The sequence below is a fragment of the Schistocerca piceifrons genome, chromosome X (assembly GCF_021461385.2).
Source record: "Schistocerca piceifrons isolate TAMUIC-IGC-003096 chromosome X, iqSchPice1.1, whole genome shotgun sequence".
NCBI lineage: Eukaryota > Metazoa > Arthropoda > Insecta > Orthoptera > Acrididae > Schistocerca > Schistocerca piceifrons.
The window spans coordinates 590,449,763-590,469,136 of NC_060149.1; the positions used below are offsets into that span (position 1 = coordinate 590,449,763).

The 19,374-nt window shown below is 39.2% G+C and overlaps 1 protein-coding gene across 1 annotated transcript in view; it reads left to right on the top strand.

Moving 5' to 3' along the window:
* The window catches only part of LOC124721143 (patched domain-containing protein 3-like), a 631,834-nt gene that overhangs the window by 435,566 nt on the left and 176,894 nt on the right, over positions 1-19,374 (top strand). Inside the window, exon 13 of the mRNA XM_047245962.1 lies at positions 12,477-12,601. Coding sequence (XP_047101918.1) covers positions 12,477-12,601 — 125 coding nt within the window. The remainder of the gene's footprint in view (positions 1-12,476; positions 12,602-19,374) is intronic.

The window sequence follows — 19,374 nt, forward strand, 5'->3', positions numbered from 1 at the left end:
TTACTTGTCTATATACCATCTTGTAATTCCTGACATATTCTATGAACTGTGGGTCTGTGGATGTTTTCATTTTAGAAATTAGTCTCTTTAGAGTTCCACATGAAGTTTTGATGCCAGCTGTGATCCAAGAACTTGGCTTTGTATTGCCATGTGACCTGATTTTTGACAGCTTTTTTGGAAAACACATTTTAAAATATCCCATGAAAATGGAAGAAAATGTGTTATACGCATCATTTGTATTTGTTAGGGATAGTACTTCTGCCCAAGCCTCATTGGTTAGCATATTGCAGCTACATTAGATATTATTGATGTGTATTAACAGGGATAGTAAAAAACAAAGAATAATGAGTACTCCAGTGGCAACAGGACCACCCTGGCCTGTGCTGACTGCTACTGTCATGCAGAAGTGCAGCTCAATTGCTGCTACAGTACTGATTATTCTTCATGCTTTACTGTTCTTGTTAATACATATCAATAAAACAGATAACACACTAAATTAATTTGGGACCACTCTATTGAATGGGCATGTAAAATTCCACTTTCAAACCATTTTGCTTGTAATGGGAAACAAACTGATGCTTGCCATTGATGCTGGGCATAACATGAGAGAAGTTGTGAGCAGGACTTGTTTGGGTTGGCTCCAGCTTCGTGCTGCAAAACTGAATTACGCATTGTGTGGTTTTTGGTTCATTGGTAAAAAGTGTCTGAGTGTTACATTTTTACAGTTTATATGTATTTTGTTTTTATCAGTGGTACAGAAAGGGGCAATTGCAGTTACATCTGTCATTGTGTATTTTAACATACCTGTAACTGGACATGAATGTATTGTAATTAGTCCCTTTCAATTCTGTATGAGATTATGTGACAAAATACTTGGCATGTCGTATTATTTTGTTGTTTTTTTGCAACTTATAACTTCTGAAACATAACTTGGTATAATGTCACACACATTAGATATCATCAACATTATAAGCATTTGTGGTAGACCACTGCAAAAGTCTTTCATAAAATGTCTGTACTTCATTGCTGTGTTAGATATATTGAGTGAATTTCTTAAGATCAGCAATGATTAATTTGGACAATCCCATTTTTGTTGTATTGTTTAAGGGTGCCAAACAGAGTTTCTGGCTCAGGCCATGCACCTGATAGCTTTAGCTGAAAATTTTGATACAAAATGCTATTTATGGATGGGTAAGCTTGTATAGTCCCAATGTATTTCCTTGAGTATTCGAAGTGCTTAAATTATGTTGGTGCAAAGGACTATTTTTATGGTCTTGGTAGAGCACAGGAACAGGATTCACTGGGAAGACTTTGTTTTTTGTACACTCCTGGAAATGGAAAAAAGAACACATTGACACCGGTGTGTCAGACCCACCATACTTGCTCCGGACACTGCGAGAGGGCTGTACAAGCAATGATCACACGCACGGCAGAGCGGACACACCAGGAACCACGGTGTTGGCCGTCGAATGGCGCTAGCTGCGCAGCATTTGTGCACCGCCGCCGTCAGTGTCAGCCAGTTTGCCGTGGCATACGGAGCTCCATCGTAGTCTTTAACACTGGTAGCATGCCGCGACAGCGTGGACGTGAACCGTATGTGCAGTTGACGGACTTTGAGCGAGGGCGTATAGTGGGCATGCGGCAGGCCGGGTGGACGTACCGCCAAATTGCTCAACACGTGGGGCGTGAGGTCTCCACAGTACATCGATGTTGTCGCCAGTGGTCGGCGGAAGGTGCACGTGCCCGTCGACCTGGGACCGGACCGCAGCGACGCACGGATGCACGCCAAGACCGTAGGATCCTACGCAGTGCCGTAGGGGACCGCACCGCCACTTCCCAGCAAATTAGGGACACTGTTGCTCCTGGGGTATCGGCGAGGACCATTCGCAACCGTCTCCATGAAGCTGGGCTACGGTTCTGCACACCGTTAGGCCGTCTTCCGCTCACGCCCCAACATCGTGCAGCCCGCCTCCAGTGGTGTCGCGACAGGCGTGAATGGAGGGACGAATGGAGACGTGTCGTCTTCAGCGATGAGAGTCGCTTCTGCCTTGGTGCCAATGATGGTCGTATGCGTGTTTGGCGCCGTGCAGGTGAGCGCCACAATCAGGACTGCATACGACCGAGGCACACAGGGCCAACACCCGGCATCATGGTGTGGGGAGCGATCTCCTACACTGGCCGTACACCACTGGTGATCGTCGAGGGGACACTGAATAGTGCACGGTACATCCAAACCGTCATCGAACCCATCGTTCTACCATTCCTAGACCGGCAAGGGAACTTGCTGTTCCAACAGGACAATGCACGTCCGCATGTATCCCGTGCCACCCAACGTGCTCTAGAAGGTGTAAGTCAACTACCCTGGCCAGCAAGATCTCCGGATCTGTCCCCCATTGAGCATGTTTGGGACTGGATGAAGCGTCGTCTCACGCGGTCTGCACGTCCAGCACGAACGCTGGTCCAACTGAGGTGCCAGGTGGAAATGGCATGGCAAGCCGTTCCACAGGACTACATCCAGCATCTCTACGATCGTCTCCATGGGAGAATAGCAGCCTGCATTGCTGCGAAAGGTGGATATACACTGTACTAGTGCCGACATTGTGCATGCTCTGTTGCCTGTGTCTATGTGCCTGTGGTTCTGTCAGTGTGATCATGTGATGTATCTGACCCCAGGAATGTGTCAATAAAGTTTCCCCTTCCTGGGACAATGAATTCACGGTGTTCTTATTTCAATTTCCAGGAGTGTAGAAAGATGGCCACCATTGACTGAAGTCAAGGATTTCATTGCCTTGTACTGTAACTACTGCCTTGACCTCTTTGTTCATATTAGCTATTATGGATACTCTCTGTCATGTTTCATTACATTTTATTATGCCGAATGTTCTATAACAATCAAGGAACAAATGCCTCTGACAGAAAAATAATGAACAATATCTTCAAACTTATGAGATTTAGTGGGACTTAAATAGAAATGTATGATGTTGTTCCCTGTTTCCTCCAGGGCATGAATCAGAGAACAGATGTTAAGTTTTGGCACTTGCAAACATTGTTTTCAATATAATGGTAGAAGAATGTACATGATTCATTTGCACCTTTCTTCACATCTCCTTCGGTGTACAACCAGATAACAGAACTGTTCTCCTTCAGATTTGATACACAAAAAAAAGAACACAGATAACTGTCTCATGTGAAACACTTCCTGCATATGTACTTGGACTTATTCCATAGATGTACATCAAAAGCTGCTAAATAAATAAATAAATAAATAAATGGGATGCATGGTACAGACAAGTTCTACATAAAGTTGAACAAGAGTCCACATATCTAGTCAACCCTGGCAATTATTTCTCCTTGTGGGACTTCTGGTTTCTTCATTATTTTGTGAATGTCCAGTTCACCCTGTGCTGCCCCTTTAACAAACTCCTACAGGTGAAGTGATTTCAATTTGGTTTGTAGCTCTTCACACATGCTGCAGACATCAATTTTTAGTCTCCCAAACTTTAATTTAAAATTGTTTTTGAAGTATGATAAATAAAAGCTATATTTAACTGTTGTTCCAGGATGAGACATTTTAAAGGTGTTGTACATCAACATCATATTCAATTCAGAGTGCAGATATTTAATTTCTTTTCCTCTATAGTGTGACTTTTAACAGGGAATGAACTTGTGTGACCATAATTATCTTTTCAGATATTCCTGGAACTGCATAGGACATTGTGTTGAAACCCTATCATCTTGTAGTTTGGAGCCCGATATTAAAAGTGAACCTAACCTCAAAACCCTTTTTTGTGATATACAGTGAAGGTTTACCAAAGCTTTTCCACAAATTTCTATAAGTTTTGAGATATGCAGTACATAGAACTTAAGGCTTGCTCTTCTCTGTTCTGAATGTTTCGAATGATCAGAATGGTGCTTATATCAGAAGCTTCCAAGAGCCATTGAAGATGTAGGTCTTGTTCAATTTTGTTGTCAAAATCATAAAGTTTGGCACAATGTCTATTTGATCATTTTCTCTGAACTTCAAATAACATTTCCAGAGTTTACACCCACATATCAGAATAATGATTTTTTTTCTCATCTGTTATTTTTCCTGAACAACTAGGTTTTCCCTTTCACAGTCTTTTCTTTCCTAATATTGTATTTCCACTTCTCAGGTGTTTTCTTTCACTACGTACATTCATCTAGAAAATTTCACCTTGCGGCAAACCTTGCATGATATTATTTCACATCCAATAAACTCTGCAAAAGAAAAATATGGAGATAGATATTTGTATTTCTTTTGTTACATAACACTCAGTATTCAGTCAAGGTGCCACTATCATATCAGGTGCAGCATTGTTTGGAATTGTACAAAACATGCAGCAGTTAGCTCCTTTCATCGCCCACATAGCATAGGTTCTGAATTACATCCCTAAACAGCTGCTGTAGCTAGTTCCCTCCATCACCAATCAGTTGGTCTGCCAGGAAAATATACCAACAAATGTATACCTCATTTTATGCACTACCTTTTAGTACCTTGGGCATGTTCTCTCTCTCTCTCTCTCTCTCTCTCTCTCTCTCTCTCTCTCTTTCACTGTCATAGCTGTTGCAATAATTGGGTTTTTGATGTGCTTATTTAATCATTTTATTACTTGTCTTAGTTCACACCAATATGTAATCAATTTATTACAATTCTTTATCATACAATAATTTTCCAAAATGTTGTATTTGACACAGGTACAAAGTGGTCTTATACCATGAGCCGCAACTTAAAATAAATGGATAAGTCACATATTATGAATAGACTTTACTGAACACAAACACAGGGCTAATAAACAGAACATCCAAATAAACAACTATAAAAGAATTTTTCTGATTAACAAATTAGGCCTAAATTTCATGTTAATAAACATTTAAAAGCAAAAAATTACTGTTATTGTTGTAAGCCTATGTAGCATTACTATATTGTTAATCTCTATTGCCACATTACAAATGTCTACTAAAAGGTACCTTGGGCCAATATAATGCAGTGTATAACCAGCTGGCTCAAAGGACAATCTTCCTCCCACTTCAATAAATGGTTAACATAACCTAAAATAATAAAATGGTGGGAAAATTCACAGCATGGTTACTAAGATGAATGTCTATCACAATTATCAACCATTTAAGTTTTAATTTTATTTTTGCATATACAGCTGGAATAACATTCAATTAAGAACAGAAAAACTTTTAAGTGAAAAAAAATGGTATATTTATATATACAGGGTGACCCAAAAGTCCATTAACATTTGAAAATGCTCCAATTCATGAAATAATGTAGATAGAGAGGTAAAACTTGACACACATACCTGAAATGCCACGCAGTTTTATTGAAACCAAAAATGAGTGTAAAAACTCACCCTCAGATGACACTGGACAGCAACACACCAGTGATTTGGCATGAGAATTGTGTATAAAATGAGCTGTAGTCAGACAGGGGTCAGATGCATGAGCACTCAGTGTGACAAAGTAGGTTTCACACTCACCATCCTACTTTGTCTTTTACACTCCTAATTACTATAGCTAGGATCTATACTAGTTTGTTTTTTTTTCATTTTCGTTTGTTACTCTTCCCAAAAATTTTGATGATACAATCCATTATCTGAGCACACGTTTCATGCATTTACAAAATGATATAAATTAATTTCCCCTGTGAAATCTATTTATTCAGATTATACATTTCACTGTTCTGAGTGTTTTCTGTTAATTAGTTCACTGGAAATGATGTATTTCCAAAGTTACTGTCTTTCAGAGTGTTTGATCTAGAAAGCATCTGTAAAAATTTAGTGATCTGATAAATAGATTCAGAAAAGTAAATTATCTCTAAACTGTAGGCCAATTTTTACTCATTTCCAAGACATGCTTATTTTAGCTCACACCTAATTAATTCAGGAGATATAATTAATTAAAAGTTTCAACCAGCCCAACTTAAAGCTTAAATTGTGACCAAACCACTATAAATTTCTGGTATATGTTAATGTACTATTGATGGGCTAAATTTTCTGAAACCAGTGACACCAATAACAAATATGTAATTGCCATAATTAAGAACTGCATAATTTTTAATATCCAAATTTTAATAATCAGTATGGGTGCCATATCTAAATATCAGGATTTTCCATAGTGTAAGTATAAATTGGTTCTGTATATTTTAATAGCTACTGCTCATACTATTAATTTGATAAACAATGTCTGACACTCATTATTACATCTATTCTATGAGGTTTCAGGATTGCACCTGACTTCTTGCCAAAATATTTGGGCTGGCCACTGTTCAGCTGCAGTGGTGGACACTCACCTGAAGATGACTGAATGGTCGCCAACCAAAATATTGTAGCAAGAGCTCAACATGATCTGGCTGCAGTTGCAAAACCTCAAAGAATATTCAGTATGCCAGGAAAACTTCTAGAATCATTATTACATCTAGAATGAGATTTTCACTCTGCAGCAGAGTGTGCACTGATATGAAACTTCCTGACAGATTAAAACTGTGTGCCAGGCCGAGGCTTGAACTCAGGACCTTTCCCTTTTGTGGGGAAGTGCTCTACCATCTGAGCTACCCAAGCATGACTCACAACACTTCCTCACAGCTTTTATTCTGCCTGTACTTCATCTTCTACCTTTCAAACTTCACAGAAGCTCCCCTGCAGACCTTGCAGAGCTAGCACTGCTGCATGAAAGGATATTGCGGAGTCATGGCTTACCCACAGCCTGGGGGATGTTTCCAGAATGAAATTTCCACTCTTCAGTTGAGTGTGCACTGATATGAAACTTTCTGGTAGATTAAATCTGTGTGTCAGACCAAGACTCAAACTCAGGACCTTTGCTTTTCGTGGGCAAGTGCTCTACCATCTGAGCTACCCACGTTTGAGTCTAGGTCCGGCACACAGTTTGTCAGGAAGTTTCACATCAGCACACACTCTGTTGCAGAGTAGAAATTTCATTCTGGAAACATCTCCCAGGCTGTGGCTAAGTCATGTCTTCACAATGCCCTGCAAGATCTGCAGGAGAGCTTCTGTGAAGTTTGTAAGGTAGGAGACAAGGTACTGGCAGAATTAACGCTGTGAAGATAGGTCGTGAGTCACGGTTGGGTAGCTCAGATGATAGAGTAGTTGCCCATGAAAGGCAAAGGTCACAAGTTCGAGTCTTGGTATGGTACACAGTTTTAATCTGCCAGGAAGTTTCATTATTACATCTATTCAAAAAGGAATAATGTGACCTAGGGGAAATTAAAATAATAATCAAATAAGCAGAATCACATAATATTCTAAAACACATCTATATAATGATGAAACATCCACAATTCTTTAATGACACTTCTCATTTTTCTTCGAGTTAAATCTTGTTCAGTATGTAATTTGCTCCAAGATTTCAGTATTCTCTACACTGTGTGCTCTAGTGGTGTTGTTTGAAATAGCCTCAGGATTACTCTAGAATATGAACAGTGACTATTAAAACCAGTGATAGACTTAATAACTGCAAATGTGCCACTGTGCCTTAACGAACTATTATCATCATTCTGTGTGCCTTGTAGACAATTTGTTATCTACTATAGGGAAAATTATTTTGTGTGCCAATTAGTTCATGATTCTTATCCTTTTGGCAGAATATAATTTAAAGTTATCTGTCAAATGTGTGTACAAGGAGACCTGCATAAACATTTTTGATCTGTAATGAGGCCTGGTCTTTAGCAATAGGAATCAAACTCCATAAATAAATATGCAAAGTAATTTTGTGTGAACATTTGAAAAGAACCATTGGCCTTCTCTCTGTATTTGTTAAGTGATACAATCCTACCACAAACATTTTCAGCTAGAGAACCAGTGGCACATCTACTGAGAGGCGACCTTAATCTACAGGTGGTTCCCCCTTGTATCGTTACAACAGCATGTTGACTTTACCAGAAAAGGCACTGTTAGTGGAGCTTTACTATCAGAATGGAGGATCCACAACTGCAGGTTTATGATTTTAATATCATAAGAAGGGTATTGGAATGGGTAAAGATCCTGTGGCAAGTGTTTCTGAGAAGAAAATGATCATGAAGTTCAAAGCCTCAGGTTGTGTGGATGATCAGCCCTGTAGTGTGTGCTAGACAGAGGTGCTACTGCTGCTCAGACAGTTCAAGAAGAAAGGAGACTTTAGTGGGTTCATCTCTGCATGGTGAAGTCAGCTCTTGTGAAAATTCACGTTGCACTGGCATTCCATACACTACTGGTTGGAAAGCACTAAGGCACACCACCCAATGCTATATGTACAAAATCTAGCATCGGCATGAACACCGATTTTGTGATGCAGAGAATTTTTGCAGTATGGGCACTTCAAAAAACTGGGATAGATGATGATTGGTTGTCTAATCTGTTGTGGACCAATGAAGCCCATTTCACACTCTGAAGGTATGTGAACAACCACAACTGCATAATTTGGACTACTGAAAATCCTAGAACTGTCATGCAAACCTCACTTTATGATGAGAATGTGGTGTCACCGTCAGACACCACACTTGCTAGGTGGTAGCCTTTAAATCGGCCGTGGTCCGTTAGTATACGTCGGACCTGCGTGTCGCCACTGTCAGTGATTGCAGACCAAGCGCCGCCACACGGCAGGTCTAGAGAGACTTCCTAGCACTCGCCCCAGTTGTACAGCCGACTTTGCTAGCGATGGTTCACTGACAAATTACGCTCTCATTTGCTGAGACGATAGTTAGCATAGCCTTCAGCTACGTCAATTGCTACGACCTAGCAAGGCGCCATTATCATTTGCTATTTATCTTGTGATGCATGTACAGTCAGACCGATGTTCACCAATTATGGATTAAAGTTAAGTATTCCAGAAGCTACGTACTTTATTTGCTAGTCTCCATTACTTGACCTGTTCTTGACCTGTTCCAGACCTCACGCCAGCCTGCGTGAGCTTAACGCGTGCCTTTCGGCTTCCTGTCATAGTGGATTGGCTGTCTTGCCAGTCCACAACAGAGAAAGTCACATTGTGGTGTGGATTTACCACATCAATCGTTATTGGACCCTTTTTCTTTGAGGAAATGCAGAATGTTGCTTTTCAAATTTTCAGTGTTATGGGGGCAAGGTACACCAATATGTTACAGAATCACATCATCCTTAGACTGTCTGATAAACACTTGATGGAAAGTACGGCTTTTACCCAAGATGGAGCTCCACTCATATTGCTACTTATGTGAAACATCTCTTGTGCACATTGTTTGGTGAAAATCACATGCTTGGCAGCCACTGCCATCATGCTAGTCCTCTCAGCTTCTCAGTCCTCAGTCTGTGTGATTATTAGTTGTGGGATTACATGAAATCGCAAGTCTACCGTAATCATCTGACTTCATTGGGGATGCTAAAAGACAATATTGGATGGCAGTTTTTCACCATAAATATTGATTTGCTGTACAGTGCTGTTGCCAACCTTGTCACTTGACTACAGGTATTGTTGATATGATAATCATAATGCATATGGCTAGGCAAGGAACTCCACCTGTGGGGAACCCAGCCACCTGGCGCAAGTCTCTTTAGTTGATGCCACTTTGGCAACTTGAGAGTCGATGGGGATGACATGACAACAAAGGCAACACAACATTCAGTCCCCGAGCAGAGAAAATCTCTGATGCAGCTGGGAATTGAACCTAGGCCCCTCGCATGGCATTCCATCACGCTGACCTTTCAGCTATGGAGGCCGATGGTACTGTTGAAGAATAATGGCTGACATGTTGAGCATTTGTTATAAAGAACATCCACTTGACTAAAAGTCAATTGTTATGCTAATTATTTCTTTTGTTTCATATGAATTACCATCTGTTGGTCATTTTGTGCACTTTTTTTGCATTCGATAAAACTGCCTATCATTTCCAGCACGTGACAAGTTTTATCTCTCTACCTACATTACTCTGTGAAGGATTGAATTTCCAAACATTAACAGACTGTTGGGTCACACTGTCTATTTTCTCTGTGTGAGTTTTTTCACCAAGAACTATTAACCTTTGTGAAATGTTGCTCTCAAATAATCAGTATTTCACATTCTATCTTTAGCTTACTTTTTATAGCATCAGTGAACGAACACCAGGTACATGTGTATGTGGGACTAATACCTCTCTAAACCCCGAATATCTAAAAGTCACTGGCCATTTTACTGTCTGCCTTCCTTCTTTCCTTTTCTGCCCCCGCCCCCCTCTCCCCATTCCAACCCACACAATGTTAAGTTATAAGAAGTAGTAAGTCCTATCAACTTTTATTATTTTTTTGAGATTTAAAAAAAATGTGTAGTGATATGCATTGAAGTCTGACTAATGTAACATTACATTAATACTGCAGGAATAATACGAAATTCTATAGAAGATACAGAACACTTTAAATAATGCAGCCAACCAACAACTTCCTCACTGTCCCATTTCATTTTACTGAGTTATAGTTTAACATCTGTTAACATAAATGTCATTATAGGAGTAGTTTATTTCATATCAGGCTAAAGCCACCACTCATTGGCAGACAAGTTACATCTGTGTACTTCCATTTGAACATTTTTCTTTAAAATCATGCTCCCATAATACCATGTTTTCTGACATGCCCAACTCGTATCAACTATAAAATGTCTTGCTGCAAAAAATCAAAATCATGAAGTTTATTGAAATGAAAGCAAGCATACAAAAGAGTGTTCTCTCTTGTAATATAAGGTCTGTTCAAAAAATTCTGGATCATTCATAATTTTGCACCAATGGTGTTTTGGAGCGAAATTTGGTTGGCATCCCTGCACATTCCTATGTTTAATGTGTAACTGCCAGAAGTTTCATTGTTGTATGTCTGTTAGTTATTGCTCTGCGCTGTATTGAGTAGAACATTGTGTCACACAGTTTGTGAATTTTAAGATGGAAGAGTTAGAGAAACAATGCCTCTGCATTAAATTTTGTGCGAAACTCAAGAAAACCTTTACAGAGAACACCAAATGATGCAGGAAGCCTACAGTGATGAGTGCATAAACCATACTCAGTGTTATGAATGGTTCATGATTTAAAAATGGCCAGATGGAACATCAACAAAATTGTGGGTGCCAGTCAAAGACTGACTGTCCATGAGATTGCATAAAAATGTAACATTTCAGTTGGATCATGTCATGAAACCCTGACACAGCATCTTAGAATGCATCATGTTGCCACGAAGCTTGTCCCATGGCTCACGAGTCAAGTTGCAATCTGTGAAGAGCTTTGGATCACGCAAATGAGAATGAGATGTTCCTTAAGAGAATCATAACTAGTGATGAGATGTGGGTTTATGGTTATGATGTTGAGACCAAAATTTAATCTTCACAATGGGTCATGGAAGGTTCTCCAAGACCAAAATAAGTTCATCAGATCAGGTCAAATGTCAAAGCCATGCTGATAGTTTTCTTTGACTTTGAAGGATTATTTCACCATGAATTTGTGCTACAGGGGCAAATTGTTAATCAGTGGTACTATCAGGACATTTTATGATGCTTGTGAGAAAATGTGAGAGGGAAACGGCCTGAAATGTGGCAAGACAATCCATGGCTCTTGCATCATGATAAAGCACCCACACATTCACCCCTGTTTGTGCATGACAATCACACAAAAACAAAATCATTGTGTTGCCTCATTCACCATAATCTCCAGACCTGGCCTCCCTGGACTTTTTTTATTTCCAAAGTTGGAAAGCCTGTTGAAAGGACAAAGATTTTCAATGATAGATGAGAGAAAAGAAAATTCACAGAAGGCACTTCATGCAATCCAGCAAGAGGCGTGCCAGGGCTGCTTCCGGAAGTGGAAATGGCATTGGGAGCAGCATATCAATTATGGAGGAGAGTATTTCAAAGGATACCATGCACAATAAGTAAGAGGTACACATAGAAAATTTTTGTGGACAAAGTTCTGGAATTTTTTGAACAGACCTCATATATTAAGAACACCAATAATTCACAATTAACATGAATGAACAGTTTCCAAGCTTCCAGTAGAGTTAGTTTTATGTTTTAATACATATTTCATCCATATTTGGTAACATACTTTATTTTATTGTCTTAGGAGAAGAAAAACTTCTAAGCCAAGGCCGCAATAAAACACTGTATTGTGGATAATTGGTTTTGGTAAAATTATGTTGTCATCATCAGATCTTCGCACAGGTTATTATAAACATCTTGTGCCATATGCACACAAAATCTTTCCATTAAACCTCCAGATGCACAACATATGACATGAAAGTTATGCATCAGGAGATTTAATGGAAATATTTTTTGTGTGTGTGGCACAAGATGTTTATAATAACCTGTGCAAAGATCTGATGATGGTAACAATTTTACCAAAACCAGTTATCCACAATACAGTGTTTTATTGCGATCTTGGCTAAGAAGTCTATCTTCTCTTGAGAAAGTGAATACAGATCATTCCTTCATACTCAGTATGAGTAAACTAATGATTATTTTATTTTGTTCCTTAGATGCTGAGGATTCAATTGAATATAACAATTATCTAACTGAATTTCTGCTGCTAACCAATAATGGACAAAGTTTCATTAAGGATCTCAAATTTGATGGTTTTCCCCTTGAAGGTTACAACATCACAGTAAGTTGAAGATTATGCACTGTTTGACATTATTTGACTAGATATAAATTTCTTATGTATATCATTAACATTTAAAAATGTGTGTTTGAAGGGTAGCCATATAAAAGAGATGAATAAAATTACAACTGGACTGAGGAACCTGATATGAATATAAAGTAAATGCTGACATTAGTATTTAATATGACAACGGTGAGCTGACACATGGAGAGACAGATGGAAACATTTATCACCATTATATAAATGTTGTAGATGTGTTGCATTCCACCATCAATAATCAGCTGAGTAATAGTTATGGAATAAAATATATTAATTTGCACGTGAAATTTTGTAATTAGAAACAGTTGACAATTAGTTCAATATAATGGCATCACAAAAAGGCCCTTTGCTTGCAAAAAAATGAGGTAGAAGTTTTCTTTATCTTATAGTTTTATGTAGTTGAGAGTATGTTGAATCCAAGTTTTCAACCTCCAAAACCCTAGGGGCAACTTTTTGTGGCCAAAAAACCAAGAAATTTTGGCACTTTTTTCGGGTTTCTGCCTATTACTTGGAAACTATGCACCCTAATGAAAATGCTACAACTTACCAAAATGAAAGAGCATTAAATTTTTCGTTGAATGATGTACTTAAATGTCAAAATTGGTGCAGCTGTTTGGCCATAATCAGTTGCCGAAGTTCGTTCATTTTTACCAACGTGGCTAAAAAGTCAGCTCCAATGCCTGTAAATTAAAAACAGCCCTCCAAATTAAAATTTCAAGTTATCAAAGTTGCAGGGCATGAAATTTCATGTTACAAAAGCATATAGTTTCTCAGTTTTAGGCACTATTAGATGTTCATACACTTGAAAGTCAAAGTAATTCCGTTTTATTGTTTTTTTGTAAGTCAAAATGAACTCTAGATAATTGAAAAAAAGTGTGCTGCTTTGTCACATATAGTGATTTCTGCAGTAAGACAATGGTCATTTCTATCTTCACTATTTATTGGGCTCAGTACATTCATGTAAAAAAGATATTTATCAAGACTTATTGTCGATGCTCTTAGTGCAATTGGATTCGTAGCTCCATATATGCTTCCCTGTTTGAGACATCCTCGCCTGTACAACCTGAGCATCCTAACATAACCAGTGAAGGATTAATCTAGCTCATATCTGATAACACCGATTTTAACATCTGCACAACTAAACGGTTGAATACTTTCCATTCCATGGGAGGAATCATGGCAGTCTCTCCCTGCATAGATATGGAGTCTGACAAGAACATTGATTGAGAAAGATGACGTTCAACTTCTGAATTTTTCTCTATGTAAGTGATGCTTCGCAAAGGGGAACAAGGTCTGAAAGATCTCATTGTTTAAAGATGCCAGGTTCCTCATTAGATATCATTTTTGATGAAGGTACAAATGCTGCAGTCACACCGGAGAAGTTTCTCACAAATAAGAGCAACAAGAACTACTTGACTGTTATGCTCATGAGGAAATTTGAGGATGATACGGGCAGAAGAAGATGGCTGTTTCAATTGTGGAAACAGCTATTTCCCAAGCTGATGAGTTTGACAGTGTGGCAATCATAAGTGAGGACACACGTGGGCTAGTTCTAATGGGTCAAGGAGACAACAACCTGTACCCCCATAACTGGGAAAAGGGAAATCAGAGGAGTGTGATACTCCAGTAATTCTTTCAATTTCAATCCTGCATTTGCTCTCTTCAGCCATGCCTTCACAGGATGTGATACCACATTATCTTTCTTTTGCCAAGGAAAAAGGAAAACACTAAACCTTATGGAGCAACAGCTACCCCTCAGAGTGCAAGCTGCTGAATTCAGTAAACCCTCAGTTTCTCAAGAATTAATAGTACAGGCAGGAGAACAGCTAATGTTAGCCCTGTATGAGAATTGTAGCTAGGCGACTTTGGATTAGCTCAGGTATGAGCTTTTTTGTAAAGTCTGCCCCGAGAAAATCTTCCAAACATTAAAGGCTGCTGCCAACGTCGGACACAGCAAGGTGGCAATCATTGAGATTCTGCCATCAAGTGGAATCTTGGTTGGGAAGAAAACTGATCCATGCCAGTGGGGTTGGAAGAGAAACTTGTCAGGCTTGTTTCCCATGATGATGACAAAAAGTCATTACTATGTACTTGGTTTTCATTTTAGCAACCCACTCTTACCAATTAAGGTATGGATAAAAACGAATAAAAATACACACGAATGAAGAAAAATTAAAGATATACCTAGAGAACACATATGTGCTCACTATAGAGCAGTCTTCTGACTGGAAATTTCGTTTCATTGAATAACTTTGACTTACAAGGAGAACAACAGAATGGAATTACTTTGGCTTTTAAGTGTGCGAACGCTTAATAGAGCCTAAAACTGAGAAACTAGGTGCTTTTGTGACCTGAAATTTCATGCTCTACAACTTTGATAACTTGACATTTTTCATTTGGACCAGTCATTTTTGAGTTGCGAGCGTTGGAGCCGACTTTTTAGTGACATGCTCTTCTTTCTGGTTCTTCACACTTTTACATGTGCATTCTGTTTCCATCCTATAAGCAGCTGCCTTTGCTCTAATTCCTGTTTCTTTTGTAGTAACAGAGTTAAGTAATGTAATTATGAAAAGCAACCACATAGTGATAATTAGGATCTTCTAGTACAAGCTGTCCTTTGGAACTTTCATTTCATAGTCTCACTCCTGTTTGTTATTTACATGTTCCATAAATAATGTGTTAAGGATATTTAAAAGTACACACTACAATGGTTCTTACAGTGAGAAGAGCAACACTTTGGCATAATTTAGCAGAGTGGTATGTATGATAAACCAACTATGTGACTTAACATTTAACAGTATGCAACATATGACAACTTGTGCCACAACTTGACTCCCCAATGCAGTGAAAATGCAGAAAACAATTTTCAAAATCTGCTTCAGTATTTGTGACAGTATGTTGTTAATTGCTGACCATATCAAGAACATGGCAGGCCCTGTTGTATTAAAATATGGTTATCTAAAAAGGGACAAATATGTTTTCTGACATTCTTATACAAAAAAAAGTTTAAATCTGATATGTCTGCCATTGAAATATGTCCAGCTTTAAATTGCATCAAAGCTGAGTGTGGATTTCAGCAGTTGAAATTCAGGTCAGGCACAAGTTTTTTGTCAGACCAGTGATGGGTCAAATTGCTGTACAAAACTTTAATATATGTAGATGTGGATCTTGCAGCTGCAGGTAAGGGTCTTGTGCATGCAATGCAGACAGCATTTCTCTTATCTGTGCCGGCCTCTAACCATAACTGACACGTTAATAGGTGGCATGATAGCTTGTACATTGGTACCAAGGGTGATGGTACTTGAGTAGTACATCATATTGACAAACACAGCCAAACCACATCTAGCTGTATCACCACCACGGTTGTCCTTTGTCTAGAGGGCTTTTAGCATAGAGGCATCATGAGTCTATGTAATGCATCTTTCATGAACAGATGCACACTGGTCACTCTTCTGCTAAGTTTATCAGCTTCTTTACACAGGTTTTGAATCTCATGTTCTCCTTGAGGATGGAAGGAATTCACTGGTATTTTCCACCAGACTCTGTGATCGTGAAGTTCATCAGCCATTAGTGTAAGAGGTGGGGGAATTTTTCATCTTGTCCCCACATGCATCAATCTTGTTTTCACTGTCAAGTAGTGATGGCACTCTGTGATTCAACAGCTTTTTTAGGGCGCCATTGCCTTTCTTCTGCTATTTTCTGTGGGTTTCTCTTTATGTTTATGATGACATCTATGTAGTAGGAGACACTTTTGTGTTACATTCCTGGGTTCTGGTAACAACAACTTGCTTACTACTTGCTGCAAACATTGCCAGTTTGGGGCACATGTGGGCATTCCCTTGATAGTACATCTGCAGGTTCAGTTATTTGTACCAGCATTTGTGGACTCCATGAGTTTACAGCCCTAATACAAATGTTATTTGACCTAATTATTTTGAAATGATAATTAAATAAAGACCCTAAGCTGTCAACAGGCATTGATATACATCAAAGGGACAGTTGAAAATGTGTGCCCTGACCGGGACTCAAACCCGGGATCTCCTGCTTTCATGGCAGACGCCCGATACATCTGAGCCACCAAGGGCACAGAGGATGGCGCGACTGCAGGGATTTAGCCCTTGCACGCTCCCCGTGAGACCCACATTCCCAACTTAACGTCCACTCACTACATTCGTAGTGCGTCTGCCCACTACACTCATTACTCGCGGCAGACAATCTTACCGAGTCCCGTAAAAGTTCGAGCAATGTGTGTGCATCCGCACAGAAGAAGAAGGTCAATGGCTGGTTAGCCTTAACTATATGAAGATGGTATCTGTTCTTTCGGACATGTCTAAAATAACAGATACCATATTCACATAATTATTTTGAGTCTAAAAAAGGGGGGGGGGGGTGGAGGTGCATCCACTCGGTAAATTACTATCCAGCTCTTGCAAGCACATGTAGCACTATACCACAATTTCTAGCTGCAAGTTCATACAAAAGTTCAGTAATATTTAAATAAGGCAGTGGAATGTAAATACAATTTACAATCACTGGTTTCTTTCACCAAATATTAACACTGATGAATGATGGGCTTTGACAAACTATAAGAATCTGTGCACTGGTATATCTTAGTACCGACTGTATCTGATATTCACTAGTTCTGCAGTACTCCAAGTTAAATGCAAATTATAAAAAGTTCCGGAATGTGAAATCAATATGTAACTAAGTTAATTTTCTAGTTGAGTCATTCAAAGAAACAGCATGAGAGTGGACTCAAGCTGCGCATCAGCTGATAGTCACTCAGTCTCTGAGTTCCACTACACAGAAAGTATTTTATCACCATAGCAGTGCAGTGTACCACTGCCCAGAATTAGAGTCCAGATTGACCACATGTGAGCAACTGACCAAAGTTACAAGCCCTCTTGTCCTCTGCCCTGGCTTTACAAAGAAGCTTTTTAATAATGACCACTAGTCAAATTACATTAATCATACTGTCAATATATACGTCTCAATTTATGCGTATTGATGTGCTGTATCGATTGAGAACATTCATAAATGCAGTAATCTTAATACATTTGAAAAATATGCAAATTAACAACAGTTTTAGTAACACTGATCAAAAACCTAGCTCTGAATTATGCTCTCAGTGAAAGTAGGACATATTTTCGCATTCTGCGTAAACAAGTTATCTGGTGGTGCCATTTCTTTGATTGTCTCATTTATCATTTTGTATCAGTTGTTGATTACTTATATCCATATACAATAAAATGGAAATTTTACCTAACTATACTATACTGCCTTACAATTTAATGATAGTATGTATTCATGTTATGGGCAGGGTAAGTAATATTGGTCCCCTTATACTGGGTGGTTTTTATCATAGTGCAGCTATTCACGGAGGTCTAGTGTGAGCTGGACTGGTAGATATTCTAATGCATTAACATGGCACTGATTTTCACTGGAAAAAAATTGGTTCCAATTTTGGTGTCCAGGTGCAAATCTGGCACAGTACACTGTTTGTACGATGATATGATATCCACACTGTCGTTTGACAACCCACAATGTGAGTGAACAGTATGGCTATTGAGAAGAGACACACTGCACTGTTACTGAAGCTGTTTATCTCAATGGTAGTAGTTACAGTGTTGCATTGAGAGAGTACCATTGATTGAGAGATATGAAGAGAGGCACAATGTCATTAAATGGTTTGAAGATGATTTGTGAACACTCGTGAGTTTAGTGTGGAACCTGGAAGAGGAACACATCCTCTCCCAGTGGAAGTTATTGACAAGATTGCCGTTGTTGTAACTGACCATGCAGTAAATGCCACAGGTAGCGCTAGTTCTCATACAGTGTCACAAGAAGTGTCCATCCCAAGGTCATAAGTATGGAAAACCTTGCGATCTTTATTGCACGGGTACCCGCACAAGTTCCAGATGCTGCAGTAACTGAAATCTCATGATCTGCAGCAACATTCTGAATTTGCTATTCAGTTTTTAGCACAAATCAATGTCGATGACATGTGGCTGCACAATATTCTATGGAGTTCAAAAAATGGCTCTAAGCACTAAGGGGCTTAACATCTTAGGTCATCAGTCCCCTAGACTTAGAACTACTTAAACCTAGCTAACCTAAGGACATCACACACATCCATGCTCAAGGCAGGATTTGAACCTGCGACTGTAGCAGCAGCACGGTTCCGGACTGAAGCACCTAGAACAGCTCGGCCACAGTGGCCGGCTTCTGTGGAGTGGTAAAGCACATTTTACACTATCATGTGTAGTGAATACACAGAACTTCTAAATTTGGCATACTGTTAAAAGGTGTATTGTGAATGAAGAGCCACTGCACTCGCTGTTATGTGACTGTGTGGTGTGTATTTACAAGTACCTTTATTCTTGATCCATTCTTCTTTGAAAAGAATACACCCAGAGGCCCTGTCAGATGTACCATGACATCTGTACATTATCGAGACCTTCTTGTACAGCATGTGATTCCTGCTTTGGAAGAGCACAACTGTGTGGAAACCACTGTTTTCGTGCAATATGGGGCAACACTTCATGTTGCTCACCCAATGAATGATCTGCTTAAAGTAACCTTCCACAGATATGTTATCTTCAGAGGTTTTCCAGGTGCTTGGCCTGCAAGATCACCTGATCTGAATCCATGTGACATTTGGCTCTGGGGCTATCAAAAAGAACATGGAGGTGTCAACAAGATGCTGCATCCATAAAACATCATCAACAATTACTCAC